General features: G+C 43.3%; 1 protein-coding gene across 6 annotated transcripts in view; it reads right to left on the bottom strand.

The window, feature by feature from the left end:
• The window catches only part of BBX (BBX high mobility group box domain containing), a 143,063-nt gene that overhangs the window by 64,198 nt on the left and 51,828 nt on the right, over nucleotides 1–27,037 (bottom strand). For all 6 annotated transcript variants that reach the window (XM_073614965.1, XM_073614964.1, XM_073614966.1 and 3 more), the window contains one exon: nucleotides 24,405–24,603. In XM_073614965.1, the coding sequence (XP_073471066.1) occupies nucleotides 24,405–24,603 (199 nt within the window). The remainder of the gene's footprint in view (nucleotides 1–24,404; nucleotides 24,604–27,037) is intronic.

Below are 27,037 nucleotides of genomic sequence, written 5' to 3'. Positions count from 1 at the left end.
GACAACCAAATGGAAAAACAATGTGTTGTGGAACAAAGTAACATTTTCATTACCAAACTAGTCACTATTTCTTTCAACTGCTGTACATTAGGGTAGTAAATATACACACACTACTGTGGGAACATTTTGGGCAGGTGTAAAAAAATATGCTGTAAATTAGCAATGCTTTCAGAATTAGAGGTGTAAATAGTTTTTTTTTTTTTTCAATTAACAAACTGAACAGTAAATGAACAGAAGAGGAATCCAAATAAAATCAATATTTGGTGTGATCGCCCTTTGCCTTCAAAACAGCCTCAAATCTTCTAGGTACACTTGCACACAGTTTTTGAAGGAACTAGGCATGTAGGTTGTTCCAAACATCTCGAAGAACTAACCACAAATCTTCTGTGGATGTAGTCTGCCTAAAATTCTTTTGTCTCTTCATGTAACCCTAGACAGACTCTATGATGTTGAGATCAGGGCCCTGTGGGATTCACAATCTCTTCTAGGACTCCTCCTTCTTTATGTTGAAGATAGTTCTTAATGACATTGGCTGTATGTTTTGGGTAGTTGTCTTGCTGTAGAATAAATTTGGGGCCAATCGATAGGGGGTGTGTTTACCTTTGAGGAAGATGGCTGCTTAGATCTAGAGACCGTCAGACTCCAGCCACAATCAACTCTTAACGGAGGTTCCATGCAGCCATACAGGCAAGGAACATGGGGACCTCATCCCGTGGGAACTCAGCCACCAGATCCCACTCTCCCCCAGACACCAGCGGGTGCATAAGCCAGAATATCCCGAGGATATTCTGGACACAGGCAACCTCACCTCACCAACCCCCGCTCCGAGCCACACCACCGCCAGCCCGACTCCAGCAGGTCCTTGAAAAAGAGACAGCTGCTCACAGGTGATGCAATCGGTAACACTCCAATGTTGCTTCTGTGAGGTGGGGTGCACGCCGTGCCACTGCAGCAGAAAACATGGAACAGAGAATCTTCAGATCGGCAGCACACCCACACAGAAAGTAAAGTATAAAGTCTTCATTGAAGCATAAATATTAAAAGCACTGGATGGGTACAGGCAGGGGAAATCCAGGTAGGTTGATGCGTTTCACACTATAGAAATGCTTTGTCAAAACCACAAAAGTTGCAAAAACTACAAGCACATTTATAACACATAAATCACATGACGGCACAAGTGCATCTAATTAAAATCAGACTCAGCTGTTGCAACTTCAGACCAAGAAAATCTCCTGTTCAGAAAATTGTTTAAAAACACAAAAAAAGGACGATTCTATTCCATATAGCAACCCTAAAGAGTGGAGGAAAAAGAAAAGGAAGCTGCATCCTCCCCTCCCCCCCCCCCGATCTCAAAAGGTTACACACTACTCAGGTCCTTCCTCCCCCCTCACCGAGGGGCATCTATCAGCGCCACAGCAACCGAGCCTCAGCCATTTCCGCAATATAACAGCAGACATCAAAGACGCACTGTCCGCTGCTATTTCTGACCCCCCCCCCCCGCGACATACAGACACTGGCAGGCAGAGTACACGAGGTGGAGCGCACCGCCTCTCATCAGCACTCAGCCATCAAGATGATCCACCACACTGTGGACACACACACCCTGCAGATGCAGGACCTCCAGAGGCACATAGAAGATCTAGACAATCGTGGGAGAAGGCACAAATTGAGGGCAAGAGGTCTCCCCGAATCGGTTGAGCCTGAGCAAAATTCTTCCCAAGATAACAGGCTGGTACAACCATCTCCTGGATAAGCCCACCATCTACCCCCATCAACATGGAATGCATACACAGAGCCCTCAGGACAGACCCACCACGAGATATAGTGTGCTGCCTGACAGACTTCAAAATCAAAGAGATCCTCAGGAAGGCCCGCAACAGAATACAACTGTCCCAAGAAGGTAGTGCCACACACATCTTCCAGGACCTCTCAGCCAACACCCTCAAGCACCGCAAAGATCTACGCCCTCTCGTGGACAGCATGCAGACCAGAGGAATCCACTACAGATGAAGTTCCCCTTCGGCCTCTCAGCCACCCACCAGGGCCGTATTGCTCTACTAAGGGTGCTGGAAGAACTAGACATTCTGTCATGCTCGACATGTTGAGGTTCCGAATTGGTACGCCGATTTCTTCACCCCCTGTTTGAAACACTCTGCAGCCCAAGAAGAACCAATGGAAGCGCAGGATACGCGATACCGGAGACACCACTCGCCCTCAGCTACAAGACCCATCCCAGCACTGATGGCCAGCAACCGACCCAACGAAATCTCCCCTTTCTCGCAGGGCACGCCGTCGCAACTGATTTGGACTCAGCTGCGTAGCCTCCTAACAGATAAGTGCATTATGATTATTAACTGTGACTTTACTTCCAGATATTACCCTGATGAGACAAGGAGCTGTGATGCTTGTTGCCGCATTGTTAATAGCTCCACCATGGCTGACTTTGGTTCACCCTCCCATTAGACAGCACGCACCTAGCAGTGCTAAATCTGCACTATGATGCTCTCCATCCCCAAGCTCACCACCAGTTTAGCTTAACCTTGGCCATAACTGGCACGTCCCCAGATAACAAACTGATTATCAGGGTTATTTCCTACCATCCTTTATATACGAGAGGGCTGCACAGTGCTCTTATCCCAGACCCGAACTACCACCCCCCCTCTGCATATCCCCGCGTGTATGTTCTGGTTGTCCATACAAATCGATACCCAACTTGCTCTGATCCTGACACCCTTCCAGAGTTATAAAGGGCACTAACAGCAAGAGCATGTGAACTTACCTAGACAGGACTTGGATGCGATCTCCCACATGGGGATCTTCCTAGAAGTACTCATGGATCAGTGGCTGTCAGGCTGATTTGCGGGTCTTTTAGGCCAATAGGTAGATGAAGGGTTACTGATAAAAAATTTGGTCCAAAAGGAAGGGAAAACCCACTATCCCCACACCCTACGTTAATTGTCTACTGCCCCGTGTTGGTCATAGACCCATGAGGTGATGATATAGACAACTGACAAACTTACACCACTTAGCCTCATCCCCCAAACAACATAATCTCACGGACGTGTGGGTCAGCCCGACAGCCCTAAAAGAGTAAAATACACTGACAAGTGAATGCCATGACCTAAAGTCTAAAATGTTGCCTAGACTCCTGGGTTATTAAACAAAGATCTATGCATCCTCGGTTTCCAACAATTATATGTTCCTTTTCCTTAATGTTGTATTTCTTTATTGCCAACAGCTAGATATCTTGCTCTGCATTTGTGTCACAACAGCCCCTAAAATACTCACCACTCGATTGTAGTTTGATCAGCCACTTTAATACACCTACACAGTGGTCCTGTGGTGCCATCTAGTGCCACATTGTGTCTCTCACCCACGCTTGCTCCAATAAATACATAAATAAAAGTCTATGATAACATAGTAAAAGGTCGGCCAAATGCAAGCAAGCTACATCTAAGCTACTACACGGTTCGCTAACCCAGATGAAAACTTCTGGTTGGCGAACCTTTTAGAACAGCGAAAACCTGTATTTATAATATACTATTTGCTAATAGGTTCATCTCTTTTTTTTTCAACCAGCATTTGTCAACAAATTAATAGAAATGTAATGTGCCTTAGCCTCCTTGTTAGGTAGACCAAGTTAACCATCTGAAAATCTGAGGACTTCCAACCTGATCAAATTGCATATTCAGAACACTGGGCAGCTATAACTTAATTTCTAAAGTTACACCACCAGAGAGAAAATTGCCATAGGGGTAGTTCAACATAACAATAATAGGATCTTTATAACAGCTTACCTGTAAAATCCTTTTGACGTACATCACGGGACACAGAGCCATAGTAGTTACTATGTGGGTTATAGGCCACCTTCAGGTGATGGACGCTGGCACGCCCTAAATTAAAAAGTGCACTCCCTATATAACTCCTCCCACTGGCCGGAGTACCTCAGTTTTGTAGCAAAGCAATACACGTGTATACCAAGAAGGGAGGGACCTCTGTGTCCCGTGATGTACTTCAAAGAAAAGGATTTTACAGGTAAGCTGATATAAAAATCCTATTTTCTTATCGTACATCACACAGAGCCATAGTAGCTACTATGTGGGATGTCCCATAGTAATGCTAACTGAAGAGAGGGAGTCACAAGAAAGTAGGGCATCAAGAGACTAGAGGACTCTGCAGCCTGCAGTACACTGCGTCCAAAGGCGATATCCTCATGCCTTTTACATCTACTTGATAGAATCTGGTAAATGTATGGACTAAATACCAAGTTGCGGCCTTGCAGATCTGAGCCATGGAGGCTTGGTGAAGCACTGCCCAAGAAGCACTAACAGCCCTGGTGGAGTGCGCTTTAATATGAAAAGGAGGAATTTTCCTCTTTAAACCATAAGCTTGAACAATCACTTGACAAATCCTATTTAGAAATAGTAGATTTCGACGCTGCCTGTCCCTCTTTTAGGACCGTCTGACAACACAAACAAAACATCTGTTTTAATCTGAGCGATCATTTTCAATAGACCTTGACCGCTCTCACCACATCAAGAGAATGTAGTGACCATTCTTCCACAGAAAACGAGGTTCCGGAAAATAATTAAGGCAGAACAATATCCTGATTTAAATGAAATCCCGATACTACCTTCGGTAGGAATTCAGGATGAGGCCGCAGTACAACCTCATCCTTATGAACAACCAATATGGCTCTTTACCAGAAAGAGCAGCCAACTCTGATACTCGTCTTGCAGAAGATATGGCAACCAAGAAAATTATTTTTCCCCTGTCAAGAGGATCAAGGGAATATCTCGTATTGGCTTAAAAGGCTGCTTATGTAAGCCAACAGGACTAAAATTAAGTCCCCAGGCTTCAGGGGTGACCAAACTGGAGTATTTAATCCGCGTTACCCCTTGAATAAAGTTACAAACCAGAGAGTGAGAAGCAAGCAGTCGTTGAAAAGATAGACCTATAAAGCCAACATCTGGCCTTTGATATTACTCAAGGCCAGCTTCATTTCTAATCCTATCTGTAGGAATTCAAGGATCCTACCTATGACATATTTCCTGGGCTGCCAACCCCTGGATTCACACCAGGAAACATATGCCTTCCAGATTCTATAGTATATGATTCTGGAGGCCGGCCTCCTAGCATTAACCACGTAGAAACTACTGAAGCTAACAGCCCACAATATTTTAGAATGTGGGTCTCAATAGCCAAACCGCTAATTTAGCGCTTGTAAGGTAGGCTGGAATACCGGACCTTGCGAGAGAAGGTCTGGCCATAGTGGTAGGGTCCAAGGGTCCCTTGCCGCCATCTTTACGATCTCGGCAAACCAAAATCTCCTGGGCCACAATAATCACCTCCTTCCCTTTTTTCTTGATCCTGCGAGAAGGCGCAGAAGCAGTAGAACAGGAGGGAACGCATAGATCAGTGAAAAACTGACCCCACGGAAAAAAACAAGGCATATGATGCGAATGCCATTGGATCCCTTGTCCTTGACACAAAGTTGTTGATTTTGTTGTTGAAACTGGACGCAAACAGATTCACATCCGGAACTCCCCATCTTTGGCATATTGACAGAAAGATGTCGGGGTGAAGGGACCATTCTCCCGGGAACAATTGTTGGCGACTCAAGTAGTCCGCCTGCCAATTCTCTATCCCAGGAATGAAAATTTATAGGCAAGGAATGTTGTTTTCTGCCCAAGATAGAATATGATTCACCTCTTCCTGGGCCGCACGACTTCTCGTGCCCCCCTGGTGAATGATATAGGCCACAGCTGTGGCACTGTCGGATTGGATCCTGACAGGACAAATCTGAAGTTTGAGCATCCAGGCCTCAAGGGCCAGGCGTACTGCCCGAATCTATAGAATATTGATGGGCAAGGTCATCTCTGATTTGGACCACTTCCTTTGGACAGATGCTTCTTGTAGGACTGCTCCTCAGCCCAGAAGGCTGGCATCTGTTACCACCTTCCAAGTAACTGGTAGAAAGGATTTTCCTTTTTAAAGATTCTTGGATATCAACCACCAATTGAGGCTCTGACGCACTTTGGGGGATAAACGCATTGGGAAGTCCAGAGCTTGGACCTTCTTGTTCCAAGTTGCAGCAGTCTTGAATGAAACTGCGCACAAGGAACAGCCTCGAAGAAGCCACCATCTTTCCCAACAACTTCATGCAAAGTCGAATAGAAGGATTCTTTGTTTTAATCAACTGAATCAGTTCCCTTATGGAACTGATCCTTTCCTGGGGAAAAAAAACACACTCTTCTGAGCTATATCTACGATCAGCCCCAAGTTCTGCAATCTCCTTGATGGTTTTAAGGAGGATTCCTCTAGGTTGAGAATCCAACCTAGGTATTTCAGGTAGCTGACTGCGGTGACCAAAGTTTTGGATTAAGCGGGCTACCGATTGATCTATCAAGAGAAGATTGTTTAAGTAGGCTAGTATTGTTATACCTTGAGCCCTTAACCTGGCTAAAGGAGGGGCCAGGACATTTGTAAACACTCGAGGTGCAGTAGCTAGACCAAAAGGCAGAGCTACAAACTGGAAATGAAGATTTTCTACCTCGAATCGTAGAAATTTCTGGTGAGCGGGGAAAAATCAGCACATAGAGATAGGCATTCTTGAAGTCGATTGACGCCAGAAGTTCTCCCCCTTGTAGGATGGAGACTACTGATCGGATTGACTCCAAGTGCAAGAACGGATATCCAAAAACCCGTTTAGAGGTTTTAGATCTAAAGTGGGTCTGACATCCCTGTCTGGTTTTGGAACCCTAAATAGGTTTGAATAAAACCCTAAACCTTGCTCTTCCAAGGGGACCGCCGATATCACTCTCTGAGACAAGAGATGTCCAAAGATAGAAAGAGACTTTTTTCACTGGATCTCTGGGAACGTTTCATCTGAGAAAACGAGGACACGGGAACTCTAGTTTGTAACTTGGAGAAATTGAGGAAGCCACCCATCTGTCTTGACATTATTCCTGCTAGATCCTTGAAAACTGTAGAAACCTTCCCCCCACTCGAGGGAGCGGGGGCGCCTCTTCATAAGGAGGCTTTAGTATTTTGTTTTGTGGGTTTCCTCTTTGACCCTGGGACTGACCCTGAGGTTTACCTCTTGAATCTGACGGTGGAGGCCATCATAACTGCCTGGAGGCTGATGCCCCTGGCACTGGAGAAGCACGTTTAAAAGAAAAAAATGCTTAAACTGCTTCTTAACCGGTAAAAGGGAACTTTCCCCATTAGAAATTCTTTGGATATACTTATCCAGATAGTCTCCGAAAAATCGTCCACCATGAAAAAGGAAACTGGTCAAGAGCTTTTTACATGGCGCTTTGGCTGACCAATTTTTCAACCATAGGATTCTACGCACATGTACCAGCCCTAGCATGAGCCATGACACCTGGAGAATAGAATCTTTCATAGCGTATACTGTAGAACACAACACTTCTGATATCCCGGCCAAATCCTGGGCCTGCTCATCAGGAATAACTTTGAGTACCTCTATAAACTGGTCCTATAAGGACTGAGATACTGCCAGCACCGGTTGAACTTGTTAAACTTTTTATCTGTTGGATCCTTTAGCAAATGAGCATTGTCTACTGGACAAGTCAGGTTTTTGATTACAGAGGATATATGTCAATTGCTGGAATTCCCATTTCTTATAAAACTTTTCCTCCAAAGCATAAAAGTATTAAAAAACTTTTTTCGGAGGAAAAAAAATTTTATCTGGGTTATCCCACTCAGAATAAGCTTTCTTAGCCATGAATGGATAGGGAAAGCATGAACAGATTGGGGAGGCTTTTTGGTGACCCCAAACCAGAAGTGGGCTCATCGACTGACTGCGTTACTGGCAGAAAAAATGTGGAGCGGACCAATTCAGTAAGAGACTAACAACAACCTTTCCTGCAAACCTGATACTTCCGTATCAGGTCCTTTGGAAGAGCAGACATCAGCCTCCTCCTGGTCCTTTGGGAGAAAAACGTTATCTCTCGCTCCTTGTTCCACAGCAAGAGGGTCCTGACCAACACCTTAGACACTGGCGAAAAAACCGAGGTACTCCCACCAGTGGGAGGGGTTATATAGGGAGTGCACTTTTTAATTTAGGGCGTGCCAGTGTCCATCACCTGAAGGTGGCCTATAACCCACATAGCAACTACTATGGCTCTGCGTCCTGTGATGTACGATAAGAAATGTAATTGCCTGTGGCTTATCCCCAAATGGGCAACTTACTCTACACGTGTAAGCCACACGTCTACTCTACCGCACAGTGACTATCCACTAAAACACTTGTTACGTGAATGATCATAAACACAATAATGCCCCCCAATATTATCGCATAATTTCCACAAACCAGCTTCCTAGAAGCAGGTTGTACACCACAATTCTTCCCCGGCAGTATTCTGAATATGCGATAAACGTATACTACATAATCCATCAGGGTATCGTTTATCTTGTTTATCTCTTATCTTCTACACTCCTTAACCTTTTAACTGCATGCCGACCAGCCGCCATCATTTCGCGGCGGCAGGTCGGCACGATCCCGCGAACTGTCATAGCTATACGTCGGCTCGCGGGATAGGGATAGCAAGCGTGCGCCCGTCGCACAGCGGGGGTGCCGATACTCGTGGCCGACGGTCGGGATGACCTCCGGCCACGAGCGATCAGGAGCAGGAGACACGGAACAGGGATGAGTGTGTGTAAACACACACTTCCCTGTTCTGAGAAGAGTGACAGATTGTGTATTCCTATTAGCTAGGAACCACGATCCGTAACTTCCTCTAGTCAGTCCCCTCCCCCTTCAGTTAGAATCACCTCCCAGGTAACACAGTTAACCCCTTGATCGCCCCCTAGTGTTAATCCCTTCACTGCCAGTGACATTTTTACAGTAATCAATGCATTTTTATAGAACTGATCGGCTGTATAAATGCCAATGTTCCCAAAAATGTGTCAAAATTGTCTGATGTGTCCGCCATAATGTCGCAGTCACGATAAAAAAAAAAAAAAAAAAAAAAAATCACATATCGCCATTACTAGTAAAAAAAAAAAAAAATAATAAAAATGCTATAAATCTATCCCCTGTTTTGTAGACGCTATAACTTTTGCGCAAACCAATCAATCAATATACGCTTATTGCGATTTTTTTTACCAAAAATATGTACAAGAATACATATCGGCCTAAACTGAGAAAAAAAATTACTTTTAAAAAAAAATATTTATTATAGCAAAAAGTACAAAATATTGTGTTTTTTCAAAATTGTCGCTCTTTTTTTGGGTTTATAGCGCAAAAAATAAAAACCACAGAGGTGATCAAATACCACCAAAAGAAAGCTCTATTTGTGGGAAAAAAAGGATGTCAATTTTGTTTGGGTACAGTGTAGCACGACTGCGCAATTGCCAGTTAAAGCGACGCAGTGCCGAATTGCAAAAAATGGCTCGGTCATTCAGCAGCCAAATCTTCCGGGGCTGAAGTGGTTAACTTATCTCATCGGCTCATACGCAGCCATCAGTTAGTACTTATGTTTGTTCACTTGTTGAAAGGTTCAAGTTGCCTAACTCAAACACAGATGTTATAGGACAGAAATAAGGCGTATATTCTGGTATAGTAGATTTTACCTATCACCAGCCAACCCTGGATCCACTGAACCATCTTACAGAGAATCCACCCACTCACAATGCTCCTATACTTCTGATCTATCCCTTATCAATTTATCCCACAAATCGCAAAGAGGGAAAAGAAAAAAAAAAAAAAAAAAAAAAAAAAGTCTATTTTGCCTATGCACACCCTTTAACACAACCGCCTCCTCCGCAAACAAACAAGCCTAATGTGGCTAAGCATCTGACGGGAAATCGAACTATTCCTTCTCCCTTGAAAAACCACCTCCCACACAGTGGTAGCCCCTATAGACACGACATCTACGCTTTCACTACCTAACAATACCACTGAACTCCTCCGTCAGTACCAACTTTACGTTATATCCCATACCCGGACAGGTGAGCGAGCTCCCACCTGTCGCCGGACCACCCCTTCTATACTACAAACCCCTATCCTCCTTTACCCTCCCCTCAAACTTGCTCCCTCTACCCCCTCCCCCCCAAATTCTCCAACCTCCCAGACCCTATCCCCAGCTCTGACTCCCCCTCCTCTCCTGTCACAGGTCTTACAACCTAACCCTTCGCGCTTCTTGGTGTCTTGGTAATACAATCCTTGGTGCCATATATGGTGAATACAGAAACCATGGCCTGTACCCCACCCAGTAGCCATACACCTATTATCAAAATCATCTCGCTCAACACAAAAGGACTCAATATTCCAGAAAAGCGATCCCAGCTCCTCCTCTCCATTCAACACACTAAAGCAGATATAATATTTCTGCAGGAAATGCACTTTCGCACGGATGCTACACCTAGACTAACGAACTGATATTATCCTACTGTGTATTAGGCAACCAACCGAATGTTCAAATCAAAAGGAGTCTCCCTACTTCTAGCAAAACATTGCCCTTTCCAACTTACTGACACACACTATGATAAGGAAGGTAGGTTCCTCTTTGTCACAGCAGACGGTTTACTCTAGTGAACATATACGCCCCGAACAAAAACCAGGTGACCTTCCACAAACTAACCAAAGCACTTACTCCTATTCCAAGAAGGCACCCTGATTCTAGGAGGCGACTTTACTGTCCCTCTAAACCCCCTACAAGACACCTCTAACGGTACATCCTCCCTTCCTTACAAAGCCTTGCTCTCCATTAAATCACAGTTTTGCAATCTCTTACTCCATTACTCCTGGCGGACATTAAACCCCAATGGTAGGGACTTTACTTTTTCAAACCCACACCAACAATATTCGAGAATTGACTATCTATTTATCTCCCAGAAAGACTTACCCTTCCTCCATAAAACATCCATCAACCCCCATGTTCCTTTCAGACCATCACCCAATCTCAATGGCCATATCATTCCCAGAGGTACACACACACCCTCCGACTTGGACGTTAGATCCCTCTCTGCTCACCGATCCCTCAATAACAGCTGAGGTTACATTACACATTAAACAGTACTTTGTGGAAAACAACCCTACAGAGACTTCCCGTGTCATCAAATGGGAAGCCCATAAATGCGTCATTAGAGGCATTCTCATTGCAGCCGCAGCCAAACGTAAACGTGACAAAGAACTAACTACCCAAATTCAGAGGCTAGAGTGCGTCCTTAAACGGACGCAAGCATTAGATACCTTCCAAAACCTCTTACAGACCAGAAATGAACTTCTAGAAATATTAGGCAAAAAAATAAAACGTAAATACATACTGTCCCAGAAATCGTTTTTCCGAATACAGTAAAAAAGCAGGAAAACTACTAGCTAGGGCCATTCAAGCCAAGAAAGCTGCCTCGACTATACATTCCATGACAGACCCATCACGTCATAACCTGAATTCCAACCCTGACATTGCTAAGCACTTTGTTGAGTACTATACGCAACTGTACAACCCACCCCTAGCAGACGCATCCACAGCCAATACATCGAGGAAACAGTCCATCACTGACTTCCTGACCCAATACAGCTCCTCTCCAATCTCAAACAACATAATCTCATTATTAAAGTTGACCTGAAATGGTTTGCCAAAATGCTAGCCAACCGATTACTCCCCTTGTTTCCTCAGCTCATCTCCCTTGACCAAGTGAGTTTTATACCAGGCAGAGAGGCAAGGGATAACAACACTCAAAGTGATTAACATTCATCACTGGCTCACAACTAACCATCATCCAGGGTTTCTCCTTTCCCTCGACTCAGAGAAGGCATTCGATAGAGTGGCTTTGGACTACATGACGGAAGCTTTAAAAGCCATTGTTCTCCCTCATCGCATGCTTAACCTTATACTTGCGCTCTATTCCAATCCTACAGCAAAAGTTTGTGTAAACGGCCACCTGTTGAATGCCTTCTCAATATCGAATGGAACCCTCCAGGGGTGCCCCTTGATCTTTGTCCTTACCCTCGAACCATTACTCCGATGCCCCCCATATCAAAGGAACTGAAATAACCCACCACACCTACAAACTAGCCACATTTGCAGACGATATCCATCTCTTTCCCATTTACATCAATCCCGAACTTACTCAAAGACTTCCAAACTTTCAATTTTTTACCCAACCTACAAATCAATTTGACAAAATCTCACACTACCTATGAACATGTCGACAATGCCAATCTGACTTCCCGTTTAAATGGGAAAAACACATGATTTCAAACCTTGGCATCCAGCTTCCCTCCTCCCTGCGTACCTATACTCCAAAAACTACCTACCGCTACTACAAACAATAAAACACGATTTGAAGTCATGGTCCACTGGTGTCTTCTCTTGGTTTGACAGGGCTGCAGTTATAAAAATGAACATTCTGCCTAGATTATTATACTTCCTACAAACCATTCACATAAAACTTCCTCCTACCTTCTTTTCAACATACCGGAAGGCCTGTACGGACTTCATATAGGGTGACTCACGACCAAGAGTTACTCTAGACTGACGATTCCCAAACTCAAAGGCAGCATGGGTCTCCCAGACCTCCAGAAATACACAAAGCATGCCACCTGGCCAGGATAATCGACTGGAACATCCACTAAGGTAAAGGCATGGGTTCAGCTAGAACACGCTATGTCCCCTTCTCCGCTATCTCAACTCCTCTGGATAACTTCCAGACATACTCCTTCAACTTGCAAAGCCCACCCATTAATTCACCCAACTTTAACCACCTTCCAGGAAGCATGCCGTAAACACAAAATATCTTCAACCCCAGGCGCTATGACCCCCCCCCCCCCCCCCCCACAAAACCCAGATTTCCCTTCAGGAGCCTCCACTTCCTTTCTCATGGACATACTCTACCATCCAAGCAGAACAATTCTACAAGAGAGGTCGCCTCCTCACACAATCCCAAATAGCCTTCCAGATGACAAATCATACATTCTCACTTTGGACATATGTACAGATTTGACACTTCCCCGAAAATTCAAACCCTCGACACGACTGGTCCAGACAGAAGACCCCTTTTGAATCACTATGCCTGAAAACAGAACCCCAAAAATCACCTAATTTCTGACACATATGCTCTATTATTTGCGGACATTGACCCCAAAGCTAATTTGGGCAGTAGCAAATGGGAGCAAGAACTCTCAAATCGACCTATATATGTATCTACAAGGGATCTGTAAATGTGTATGCCCAGAAGAACGCTTTCAAAATATTTTTGAGATGATACAGGACCCCCCATAGAATGCATGCAATATTCCCATCAGTCTCCGCACAATGCTGGAGATGCAAGGAGGAGCTGGGATCGCTGCTGCACATCTAGTGGACCTTTCCCAAACTCCAACCTTTCTGGAAGGTGGTTCAGACACTCACGAACCAAATTACCACTTACTCTCTCGAACCTTCACAAGCATAATTTTTGTTACACCATTCTTCGATTCAAAAAAATGCTTACCTTCGCTCACTTGCCATGCATATGGTAAATGCAGCAAAGATGTGCATACCAGCTAAATGGAACTATTCAGAACCACAGACTATAGCCGACTGGTTCAAGCGCATACAAAAAACTGCAGAAATGGAAGACCTCATTCATCAAGCGAAAAACATACACCACACCACACCCACACCCACCCCGCCCAAATTTGGGAAAATATGACCTTGATGACTACACTTCGTCACAAGTGATGAATACAAACAACTCTTGAATTGACATACCTTTGAAGAGCTGCAGCGGGAGAGAAGAGTCAAATTTTCAAGCCGACCTCCCCCTTTCCCCACCTTTACGCTACGAGAACTCAGATAAACCCCCATCCACCCTTCCCTAAAATATTCATAGCCACTCCCTCTGATCCCTTACATACCTCCCCCAACGCAATTTATTAAACTATAACAGCAATCATACGCAGTATGACCTGACAGTCTCTGATAGATACAGAGAGAACAGAGACTTAGCAATCACTAAGATGTGCTAGTCATAAGACGAAACAAACACAGCCTTGGTCACACGCCAGAAACATCAGATCAATGTATCCAATGACCGTATGTTTATTGTCTTGTTAATTGCATTACGTAACAATTGACCTATTTTAAATGATCACATTTCTGTATTCTACTGTTTATTACAGCGGCTGCACCCACAAATATGCTTTTTAATGTCCTGTCTTTATCCCACAAAATAAAAATTCTTTTAAAACAAACAAAAAAAATAATAATTTGGGGCCAATCACGCCTCCTTGATAGTATGGCATGATGGATAAGTATCTGCCAGTATTTCTCAGCATTGAGGACACCATTGATCCTGACCAAATCTGCAACTTCATTTGCAGAAATGAAGCCCCAAACTTGAAAGGCACCTCCACCAAACTGACGAGCGGGACAACCTTGTGGACCATACCTCTACCTTTCAACCCTTTTTCTTCTTTCTCTTTCCTTTTCTCCACCTTACGATTAAAGCTCATTATCAGAATTTATTTGACCTATATACACTCTACCTGTAAACAATATATATAGTAGGTATAAATCATTTAAATACCTACAAAAGTAACTAAGGAAATGATATATATCTTTAATTTAGGTTTACGTGAACCCAATGTTTAATATTTGAAATTTCATGATATTTACCTATATAAACCCTACTGTAAAACAATGAGCTTACTTTATAGATCCTTGTAAACTTACTTTATGTATCTTTATAATATTGTATACTCAATAAACTTCTTTTGACAAGGAAAGGCACCTCCACCATGCTTCGCTGTTGCCTGCAGACATGCATTTTTTGTACCGCTCTCCAGCAAATGTTGCACATTTTGACTCATCACTCCAGAGCACCTGCTGCCATTTTTCTGCACGCAAGTTCCTATGTTTTCATGCATAGTTGAGTCACTTAGCCTAGTTTCTGTGTCAGAGGTATGGCTTTTTGGCCACAATTCTTCCATGAAGATCACTTCTGGCCAGACTTCTCTAGACAGTAGATGGGTGTACCTAGGTCCCACTAGTTTCCACCATTTCTGTGCTGATGGCACTGCTGGACCTTGGATCTTCTGATGCTGAAAGTAAGTATGAGGTTTCCTTCATCTGCTGCGTTAGGTTTCCTTGGCCGACCACCGTGTTTACAGTCCTTAACATTGCCCGTTTCTTAGTGCTTCTTCAAAAGAGCTTGAACGGCACATTTTGAAACCTCAGTCTGCTTTAAAATCTTTGCCTGGGAGACACCTTGCTGATTCAGTATAACTACCTTGTGCGTTTTTGCTGTACTCAGTCTTGCCATGGTGTGTGACCTGAGACATAAACCTGTCTTCCACAACCTGCCCTTAGTAGCAGGGTTGGGCTGTTCCTCCCCCAGTTTTAAGCCACCTACACAGGCGATTCAGTTAATGACTGTTTGAATCTACATATAAAATTGATGATCATTAACGCCCGCTTGGTATAATTGGTTATACATACACCTGACTCTAATCCAACAAAATCCCTGACTTTGTGCAGGTGTACAAATTGTGGAAGTGTAAGAACTGAAGCTGGTTTGAAGTGCTCACTCTGCGTTTTGTAAGTTAAAGTTTTTGTAGTAAAAAAAAAAAAAAAAAACAATTAAAATATATATTTTTGAAAGCATTCTTACTTTACAGCATTACTTCACACCTGCCTAAAACTTTTGCACAGTAATATTTATTGGACGAAGTATGCAAGGAATGGTGTCAGCCATGTCCAGCTGTCTTTGCTGAACTTCAACATCCCCTCTCCTTATCTTCACAACATAGGATGAATAGTCTTATAGTCCATGTTGGGAAAGGACTACACATTGCAGATTGCACAGGGCAACACTGGATTGATGACAGGGTCAACAGGCGTTGTTTTTTTTTTTTGGAACTATCAAACGCATACAACAAAACATTTGCAATGATACACTTTACCTAATTAAACAAGCAGTTCCCTCCATGTTACAGTGGTATCAAACCCATATTATATGTATATATGTAAAACAAACTACTTAACACTGGCAGGGGTGTATAAAGTGATCAGCTTTTTATTCATGCAACCTTTATCCCAAAAGAGAAAAAAAAACTTTTTGCTGTAACCGATTATAAAGTGTGAGCTGGAATTTGGCTTTTTGTTAGTGTATCTAAATCTGCTAATACATTTAACACTACCTTCCCAGGCAGACTGACGGTGCTGCTGTTTGCTGTGCCTCATGTTCTCATTCATCCAGAGTGGTGTCTCACTAATACAGGAGGTGCATTACTGGCCAAATCACCAGGGGAAAACAGAGGGGAAAAAGCCACCACATCTGATTGGTAAACTACAATATGTTACATTTTTGGTTTTGGGTTTAATTAACCAGTTCAATACAGGGCACATTCCCCCCTTCCTGACCAGGACAATTTGCAGCTTTCAGCGCTGTCGCACTTTGCATGACAATTGCGCGGTCATACAACACTGTACTCAAACTAAATTTTTATTTATTTTTATAATATTCTTCCCACAATTAGAGCTTTCTTTTGGTGGTATTTGATCACCTCTGGGGTTTTTATTTTTTCCTAAACAAACTAAAAAAGAGATTTTTTAAATAAAAAAAAGTTTTTCTTTGTTTCTGTTATAAAATGTTGTTTTCTCCTTCACGGACAGGCACCACTGATGGGTACTGCTGAGGCAGCACTGATGGGCACGGATGAGGAGATATGTAGAACTTATGGGCACTGATATTCAGCACCGATGGGCACTGACAGATACTAATCGATGGCACTGATGGGCAGCACTAATGACAAGATACTGACATGTATTACTGATGGGCACTGATTGGCAATCTTATGGGTACTGCCTGGCGTTAATGATGGGGCACTGACTGACCGCTGATTTGCACCTCTCATGAAGGCAGTGCCGATAATCAATGTGCTGATTATCAGCACACACCAACCCCCCCCCCCCCCCCCGACAGGGAGAGCCGCCGATCGGCTCTCCTTGTCAGCACGAACAGAGGAAAGGCATTTACCGGCACTTCCTGGTTCATGCTGTGATCAGCTGTGATTGATCACGTGGTAAGGAGCCTCCGTCAGATGCTTCTTACTACGATCGGAGATGCAGTGTGTCAGACTGACGCACAGCACCAGTAATCGCTGCACTGTGCACCACCGCAGGTGCGCGCCGTCATGTTATTCTGCTGGATGTCATATGACGCCCAGTCAGGATAACTGAACCACTGCCCGGCCGTCATTCTGCTATAGGCCGGACGGGAAGTGGTTAAAGTGCTATTTTTAACTAAAAAAAAAAAGTATCAAACATGCTATACTTACCTGGTCTGTGAAATGGTTTTGCACTGAGCAGCCAAGATCCTCCTCTTCTCGGGTCCCTCGTCAGCGCTTCTGAACCCCTCCCTCCTGTTGAGTGCCCCCACAGCAAGCAGCTTGCTGGGTGGGCACTTGAGCCGAGCCACAGCTCAGTGTGTCCATTTAGACATGGAGCCGTGGCCCGACCCTGCCCCCTTTCTCTCCTCATTGGCTAACTGACTTTGATTGACAGCAGCAGGAGGCAATGGCTCCATGCTGCTGTCTCAGCCAATGAGGAGGGGTGTCCTGGGCAGCCGAGACACTCCTGCAACATCGCTGAATCTAGATGGGACTCAGGTAAGTATTTGGGGGGCTGCTACACACAGCAGGTTTTTTTATCTTAATGCATAGAATGCATTAAGTTACAAAAAACCTGCCTTTACAACCATTTTAAGGTAACCATATACAGAACAGGAGTATCATTAACATGCTGATGGTTAAATGGTGTGTGTAAATATTTACTAAGTATTTAGCTTTGTTCAGCTCTTTAAATTAATTCTCATTTGTATTAAACAGTTACACATGACTTCAGCAAAAAAAAAATCAGCTTCATAAAAGCAAGCCATGTACCAATAGAGACAAACTAATAAGGCACAAGTACATTTTCCTAACATAAAACATCATTGCAAGAAAGAAAACATTTGGGGAGGGGGGGGGGGGGGGACTATGCAGATGGATTTGACCATCCAAAGAACAACAAAGTGCCTGTTTATCCTTTTATCTTGTGTTCACTTACTGCATTATTGTCAAAAATCTACTGAGAGTGGATGTAGTCAGTATTGCAAGCACTGTCAGTAGGCATTAAAAGAAGAAAATATCTGCTTCTGCTGAAGGCCACTGAAGCAATCTAATGTTAGGCGACACACACTGAAACTCACTGTTATGAGCACATTTTACATTACGGGCTCTGCCCAAAGCAAAGAAATGCATGTGCACTTTGTAATAGCTTTCTTTTATTCTGTTATTTAATTTATGGCCATAAACTGATCTAATATAAAAATGGATCACACAAAACCACGTCAGAGAACAGGCAGCAGATACTATACAGGTGCATCTAAAAAAATTAGAATATCATCAAAAAAGGTAATTTATTTCAGTAATTCAATTCAATTCAAAAAGTGAAACTCATAAATTATATAGGTTAACACACAAAGTGATAGATTTCAAGCAATTCTTTCTTTTAATTTTAAATTATGGCTTACAGCTAGTGAAAACCCAAAATTCAGTATCTCAGAAACATAGAATATTACAGAAGACCAATAAAAAAAAAAAAAAAAAAAAAAAGAAGATTTTTAATACAGAAATGTTGGCTTACTAAAAAGTATGTCCATGTACAGTATAATATGCACTTAATGCTTGGTCGGGGCTCCTTTTGCATGAATTACTGCATTTATTATTATTATACAAGATTTATATAGCGCCAACAGTTTACGCAGCGTTTTACAACATTAGGGAGGACAGTACAAGTACAATACAATTCAATACAGGGGGGAATCAGAGCCCTGCTCGTTAGAGCTTACAATCTAGGAGGGAGGGTCAAGTTATACAAAAGGGTAATAGCTGTGGGGGATGAGCTAATGGAGAAAATAGTGCAGTTGTTAGATGGAGGCAGGATAGGCTTCTCTGAAGAGAAAAGTTTTCAGGGATCGCCTAAAAGTGGATAAATTTGGAGACAGTCTGACAGATTGGAGTAGGGAATTCCAGAGGATGGGCGAGGCTCAGGAGAAGTCCTGGAGGTGGAAATGGGAGGAGGTGATGAGGGAGCTAGAGAGCAGGAGGACCTGGGAGGAACGGAGAGGGCGATTAGGTTGGTATTTTGAGACTAGGCTAGTGATGTAGCTGGGGGCAGAGTTGTGGATGGCTTTGTAACTTATTGTTAGTATTTTGAATGTAATTGGTTGGGCGAGTGGCAGCCAATGGAGGGATTGGCGGGGGGGGGGGGGGGGGGGGGGTAGCAGACACTGAGCGGTTTGTAAGGTGGATAAGTCTGGCAGCAGCATTCATGATGGACTGAAGGGGGGATAGTCTATTTAAAGGTAAGCCAATGAGGAGTGAGTTGCAGTAGTCAAGGCGAGAGATAACCAGGGAGTGAATCAGGAGCTTTGTGGTTTTGTTGGTTAGAAAGGGACGTAATTTAGAGATGTTGCGGAGGTTGAGGTGCCAAGCTTTGGAAAGTGATTGGATGTGGGGCCGAAAGGAGAGTTCAGAATCCAGGATAACACCTAGTACCCTGACATGTGGGGACGGGTGGATGGTTTTGCCATTGCTCTTGACAGACAAGTCAGGGGAAGAGGCATGTGAGGGAGGAAATATTATAAGCTTGGTTTTGGGCAAGTTGAGTTTGAGGAAGTGGTGTGACATCCATACAGATATGTAGGTTAGTAAGTTAGTTATGCGTGAGGAGACTGATGGAGTGAGTGGAGGGGTGGAGAGATAGATTTGTGTGTCGTCAGCGTAGAAATTATATTGAAAGCCGTGAGAGGCTATCAGCTGACCCAGGGAAGAGGTGTAGATTGAAAATAAAAGAGGTCCAAGAACAGAACCTTGGGGGACCCCGACAGAGAAGGGAAGAGAAGTGGAGGAAGTAGAATTGTAAGTGACACTGAAGGTGTGAAGGGATAGGTAGGATGAGAGTCACTAAAGAGCACAGTCACGGAGACCGAGGGAGTAAAGTTTTTTGAGGAGGAGGGGGTGGTCAACCGTGTCAAAGGCAGCTGAAAGATCCAGTAGGAGTACAGAATAGTGTCCGTTGGTTTTTGCAGTTAGTAGGTCATTTGTGAGTTTTAAAAGAGCAGTTTCTGTGGAGTGTTGAGGACGAAATCCAGATTGAAGGGGATCAAGAAGGTTGTTTTTAATGAGGTGGTCACTCGGTTGTAAACCAGGCGTTCAAGGAGTTTAGAGGAAAAGGGGAGCAAGGAGATAGGGCGTAGGTTGTTAAGATTGGTAGGGTCCAAGGACAGCTTTTTAAATATGGGGGTGACCAGTGCATGTTTTAGAGCATTGGGGAAGATGCCAGAGGTGAGGGAGAGGTTGAAGATGTGGGTTAGAGAGTGTAGGATGGAGTCAGAGGGCGACCGTAGCACATGAGAGGGAATAGGGTCCAGGGGACAGGTGGTTAGGTGGGCGATAGAAAGGAGTATAGCAACTTCGTCTGTAGTAGCAGATTTGAATAGGGGGAGTGTCAGTTGTACCTGTTGACATGGGGTCTTAGCTGGGGGAGATACCTGTAGAGCGGAGATTTCATTGCGGATTGTATCAATCTTGTTTTTGAAGTGATTAGCGATCTCTTGGGCAGTGAGTGAGTCAGTGGGTAGAGGACAAAGTAGAGAGTTGAAGGTAGAGAAGAGTTTACGGGGACTAGATGAGAAGGTGTTAATAAGAGCTGTAAAATAGGTTTGCTTGGCAGTGTGGAGGAAAGAATAGTATTTTTGGAGGGCAGATTTGTATTGGTTGAAGTCTTTGAGAGACTTAGTCTTGTGCCACAGACGCGCAAGAGCGCGACTACGTTTTTTGAGAATTTTAGTGTCATCTATTTGCCAGGGTTGTAGGGATCGAGGCCTGACTCTGCGTGTAGTGAGGGGAGCGAGCTTGTCCTGGGTGGAGGACAGGGATTTATTGTAGATGGACGTGGCTTGGTTGGGGCAGGACAGGGGAGAGATTTTGTCATAGAGGTGGTCAGTAGCAGAATAGAGGAGAGAGGAGTTGAAGTTGCGAAAATTTCTATGGGTGATGGTTAGGCGATTGGATGGAAAGGTGGTAGAAGACAGAGGGAGAGAGAAACTAATAAGGTGAGGGTCAGAGAGAGGAAAAGGATTGTTTGAGAAGTTGCATGGAGTGCATAGGTAGGAGAATACAAGGTCAAGGGTGTTGTCATCAGAGTGAGTAGAAGCCTGTACCCATTGTTTTAGGTCAAATAAAGAGGTTAGACTAAGAAGTTTAGAAGCAGCAGGAGTGTTTGTATTAGCAGGGATGTTGAAATCACCGAGAAGGATTGTGGGAATTTCTGAAGAGAGAAAGTAGGGTAGCCAGGCAGAAAACTCATCAAGGAAAGTTGATAATGGTCCAGGGGGCCGGTAGATCACAGCAATTCTTAGGGAAGTAGGAGAGAATAGACGTATACAGTGGGCTTCAAATGATGAGAGAGAAAAAGAGGGAGGAGAGTGAATAACCTGGAAGGTGCATTGGGGGGATAGGAGGAATCCCACTCCACCTCCCTTGCGTCCATTAGGCCTAGGGGAGTGAGTCCAGTGAAGGCCACCCTGGGATAGGGAAGCAGGTGAAGGGGTGTCATATTCGTGGAGCCAGGTTTCGGTGAGAGCAAGTAGATTGAAGGAATTAGTGACAAAGAGGTCATGAACAGCAGTGAGTTTGTTGCAGACAGAGCGGGCGTTCCAGAGGGCGCAGGAGAGAGGGAGGCTGGTGTTGGGAAGAAGAGGAATGGAGACTAAATTGCGTAGATTGCGACTACTGCCAGAGGGTGTAGGGTGATGGGTGTGTTGGGCAGTTAAATAAGGGAGGCCCAGGGCTTGGGGAAATATTTCCAGCGGTTAGAAGCAGAAGAGTAAGGGAGGTAATATGAGAATATGATTTGTATGAGGGGACATGCTTCAGTATCCTGGGGGGTTTGTTAGCAAGTGGGCTTAGAGTTAGAAAGAGGTGATGAGTGCAGTAATAGGGGGAGGGGAGAAGTGAGGGTGATATGTACAGATGTACAGATATGTACTGCATCAATGAGGTGTGGCATGGAGCCGATCAGCCTGTGGCACTGCAGAGGTGTTATGGAAGCCCAGGTTGCTTTGATAGCGGCCTTCAGTTCTTCTGCATTGTTGGGTCTGGTGTCTCATTTTCCTCTTGACAATACCCCACAGATTCTCCATGATGTTTAGGTCAGGTGAGTTTTCTGGCCAATCAAGCATAGTGATACCATGATCATTAACCAGGTATTGGTACTTTTGGCAGTGTGGGCAGGTGCCAAGTCCTGCTGGAAAATTAAATCAGCATCTCCCGTAATGCTGGTCAGCAGAGGAAAGTGCACTTTGGACTTGATAAAACTCAGTGGATCAACACCAGCGGATGACATGACTCCCCAAATCATCACTTACTGTGGAAACTTCACACTGGACCTCCTATAACTTGGACTCTGTGCCTCTCCGCTCTTCCTCCAGACTCTGGGACCTTAATTTACAAATGAAATTCAAAATTTACTTTCATCCGAAGAGAGGACTTTGGAGGACTCCTTATCCCAGATAAGACACTTCTGACATTGTCTTTGGTTCAGGAGTGGCTTGACACAAGGAGCGACAGTTGTAGCCCATGTCCTGGATATGTCTGTGTGTGGTGGCTCTTGAAGCACTGACACCAGCCATAGTCCACTCCTTGTAACTCTCCCCCAAATTCTTGAATGGCCTTTGCTTCACAATCCTTACAAGGCTGTGGTTATCCCTGTTTGTGCACCTTTTTCTACCACACTTTTTTCCTCCATTCAACTTTCAATTAATATGCTTGGATACAGCACTCCGAACAGCCTGCTTCTTTAGCAATGACCTTTTGTGACTTACCCTTCTTGTGGAGAGTCTCAATGACTGTCTTCTGTACAACTGTCAAGTCAGCAGTCTTCCCCACAATTGTGTAACTAGACTGAGAGACAATTTAAAGGCTCAGGAAACCTTTACAGGAGTTTTGAGTTAATTAGCTGATTAGAGTGTGACACCATAAGTCTACAATGTTGAACTTTTTCACAATATTCAAATTTTCGGAGATACTGAATGTTGGGTTTTCACTAGCTGTAAGCCATAATCAAAATTAAAAGAAATAAATGCTTGAAATATATCACTCCGTGTGTAATGAATCTATATAATATATGAGTTTCCCTTTCTGAACTGACTTACTGAAATAGGTTAACTTTTTTATGATATTAAATTTTTTTAGATGCACCTGTATATAATTTCAGGTGTATGTCCACCCAAAACTGGACATATTTTTCTTAGTTTTGAGTAGTGTGTGGAAGTGTCAAGTTTTACTGCTATCCAAAATTCTATTAGAGAGTTTTTTTTTTCCATCACTCACTGATGCCACTGTGAGAGTTAACTCATCAACAGTAACAGACCAAGGAGGCTTTAGGAGAGTAATTATACAATTTTTATTCAATTTCCTTTATATTTACCTTTTAGCTATGAAGTGCAGGGGCCTGCCTGATTGCATACAAATCGAAAGTGTTTAGGTTCGACCTCATATTATATGGTTTTGGTAATTCTAAAAAGAAAATTATATAAATGTATGGCCAGCCTAAGGCAAGAGTTGAACAACCCCCCTGCCCCATGTCAGCTTTTTTTTTATTGCCGTCTGTTTCCCTGTGGCAGATTTTCCCTCACTTCCTGACTGGTGAAACTGTTGTCAGAAGGACAGGAAGTGGGGAATAGTCTCTCTAATGGCATTCCACATAGCTGTAAAAACTTGACAAGGATTCAAACCCCTACCCATTTGATCCAAAATACAATAATAAAAAAAATAAATTGTAGCAGGGCTTGCACTTTAAAGTAACAGGATATCCAATGACAATAATTCACTGATTGTTGGATGCTGGTGAAAATCATCCTTGGGTTTTTTCAACTGATTGGGGTCTTCAAAAGTAACATATATCTCTCCTTTTTTTAATTTGTGTGGGGAGGCTGGATAATAAATTATTTTGGCCCTCCCATCTCAAGAATATGTCTGGCAAACTAAGGTTTGATTTACATGAGCGGCACTGTCCAAAAAGTGGTCCGTGGTGGATGGTTTTTTGGAAGACACTAGACCATCAGACACCAGGCATTCAGAAGCATTCTGAATGCCTGTTTTTTTTTTTTTTTTTTTGCGCTGAACAAGGATTTTGATTTAGGGTAGCATGGGTATGCAAGTGCCACATGCCCCCATCCACTGGCCAATGAGTTATTTTGCTTTATGTGAAATAAATAGGATTATCACCATACCAAGGTGTGCTCGTGAATATCCTTATTTTTCTTTGATTGCATGGGGGAGTCAAGTGCGATGGATACAATACAAATTCACTTGAATAGGTAGCAAAAAAAGATCAACTCACCTGCTATGCCAAAATTTAGCTGTGGCATTTCCTCTTCTTTAGATTCTTTCTTGACACTTGGGATTTCCTTAATGGAGTCTGGGGGAAAAGCCCAAAGTTTCTTCCTTGTTGTCACGGTAGGAGATTGGGCTTTTATGGGTTTATTTGTTGTAGGGCACCATTTATAACCAGGGTGTGCTTTCATAAATGCATCCTTGTACTAAAAGAGAAAAAATAAAAACTAAAAAAAAAGTCCAATAAAAAGGATCAAGCATGCATATTGAGGAAGACCCAGAATGGGCTGTTCCTGGGCAGGGACAATTAGAATTCTGCTAGCATTAGTAAATAGTTAGGAACGTATATCATATTTACTTCATTCACACATTTCTTCAGTTACTTCCTGGTTTCTTGCCCAGGCAAATAGTGTCATACATCCCAGGAGTTTTCAGGAGAGGAGGAGGAGAAGAGGGGTTTTTCTCAGCTAAGCACACTCTCCTGCATGCATGGTTGAGCTAAGGCCAGGTGGATACCAGGAGATAAATGCTAAATTAATCATCTGCCCTTACTCAATATGGCCACAGACAGAAATGCTCTGGGTGTTTTTCAAAGGGATTTCTAAAGAAAATAAAGAATAGAGACATGGATGGGTGGGTGAGTTTACCTTGAATATTAAACAATTAAGTAGTGTTTTTGGTTTATGGTGCTCGGATGCAGCGCTGATCTGCTTTAAAAATTACTAAATGAGATAAAACAAACACTGCAGTTATGAGATTAAATCTAATGTAATTGTAATATTCATAGTGCAAGGAATATACAGAAATCAGCATGTTTTCAGCTTTGTGTATGACTTTCTCATATGTATTACACAGAGTATAAAGAGTACAAAAGGTGTCTACTAAAAAATATTCCAGTTTCAAAGAAATCAACTGTTAAAGCAATTGTGTAAACACTTTCATTTTCATCCACTGACTGAACACTACATAGAGTGCTCTGCCTACATAGGAAAAAAAAAAAAAAGATATAATAAGCTTACTAGGAGACTGCTCCATTTTGTCAATCCTGATCTATACTTTACTATTTATTGTCCTGGAACAAGTAGGAAAGCAGTGAAGTTGGCATGTTTAACCCATATACCTGTTGTAGGTCAACCACGCACTAAGCAGTGAAGCGAAGATGGAGAATTTCACTTTATAAAAAGTGTATATCTGGGCAAAATCTATTAAAAAAATTGTACGCAGTACATCTCCAATAAATACACATTTGCCACGTTTTGTTTCTTTAAAGACGCTGCAACTACATAAAAATATCTGCTGATCCTGCCAGAAATCCAGTGAGCTTCTAACTTCTTGTAGTGCGCTGACAAGGTTGCTTCTGCTGTATGAAAATTCCAACCAGTGGTATTAGCTCTGCTGAATTATAGAACATCCCTTTTTGTTATAGAGATGAGAGGGATGGTCTGTTGTACAGCAGCTGAGGACTAAAGCAGGGCTGATAGCACTTGATAGAGAATTGTCAGCTCAACAAAGGAAGTTAAAAACTCACTAGATTGCACTTGTACTTACAGCATTATTTGAGAGGTTATGGATAAGTTGGCAGAGGCAGCTAGAGACAACAGCATTAAAGCAGAAAAACAGTTCCGCCATAAGACACAGCGAGCACGCAAGCTTTTATTGTAGAAGAGATATCTGTAATACAATGCCCCTACCTGCCTGCTCACTGTCTTCTCCACCACTGTAAAACAGCTCAGCTTACAGTCCCCTGCCAGTTTGAGTTTCGGGATGACTGGCTCCTGCACATGTGTAAAGGTAATGTCATCCTGCACCGGCCAATGAACAGGCACAAAAACCAGCACTCAGACTTCATAGGTTGAGAATATGGGACACTGTTCAATAGGCCTTGTTATCCCTCACTGGTGTTCTACCTTAGTGCCTGTTCCCATTGGAACGTGGTGCATGGAACTCGCGTTCCGTGTGCATTTTCCGCACGACTTCCAAATGCACTGGGTATGTGATCTGCTGCGGGTATCAATCGATTCCTAATGACACCCCAAATGTAGTGCATTTGCCTGCAATCGACTGCATGACCATGCGATCTGGCTGCAGTGCATTTTGAAAAACTAGTTCATGTACTTTTGATGCGAACCAGTGTGATTTTAGCCCATTCAAATGAATGAGCTGAAAATTGCATTGCACTGAACTGAACTGTGCAATTCCAGTGCGAACTGACCCTAAACCTGAATTTTAGGAGTGGGAATTCTATGCTGTGCCCTTGCTCTGTAAACCCTTATGTGATGTGATGTCCTTACTCACAATGCACGACCACTAGTCCCGGAAAATATCAGCGAGAAGAGGTGAATTGCAGGCTGCCGGGGGAGCAAGGGAGAAGGTAAAAGTGTTCCAGGTACTATATTTAATGCTTGCAGTGCAAGGAGAGCTGCACTACAAAGATAGTATTTTCATATTCCTAAACTTCAGCTTTAAAATTTCTAATGGCTGCTGTTAGAGCGCATTTACAGCAACTACACAAGCATCTAGGCTACAACTACGTCCTAAAGAATCCATGCCAAAATGCTGAATCTATCCACTTAAAAACAGTGATATTATTTTGGAAAGAGGTATAATGTGATAGAACCAATTCCTACTTACGCGATGAGC

The sequence above is a fragment of the Aquarana catesbeiana genome, linkage group LG02 (genome assembly GCF_042186555.1).
Source record: "Aquarana catesbeiana isolate 2022-GZ linkage group LG02, ASM4218655v1, whole genome shotgun sequence".
Taxonomy (NCBI): domain Eukaryota; kingdom Metazoa; phylum Chordata; class Amphibia; order Anura; family Ranidae; genus Aquarana; species Aquarana catesbeiana.
Note: the sequence above shows the minus strand (reverse complement) of the source record. Positions and strands in the feature narration are given on the sequence as shown.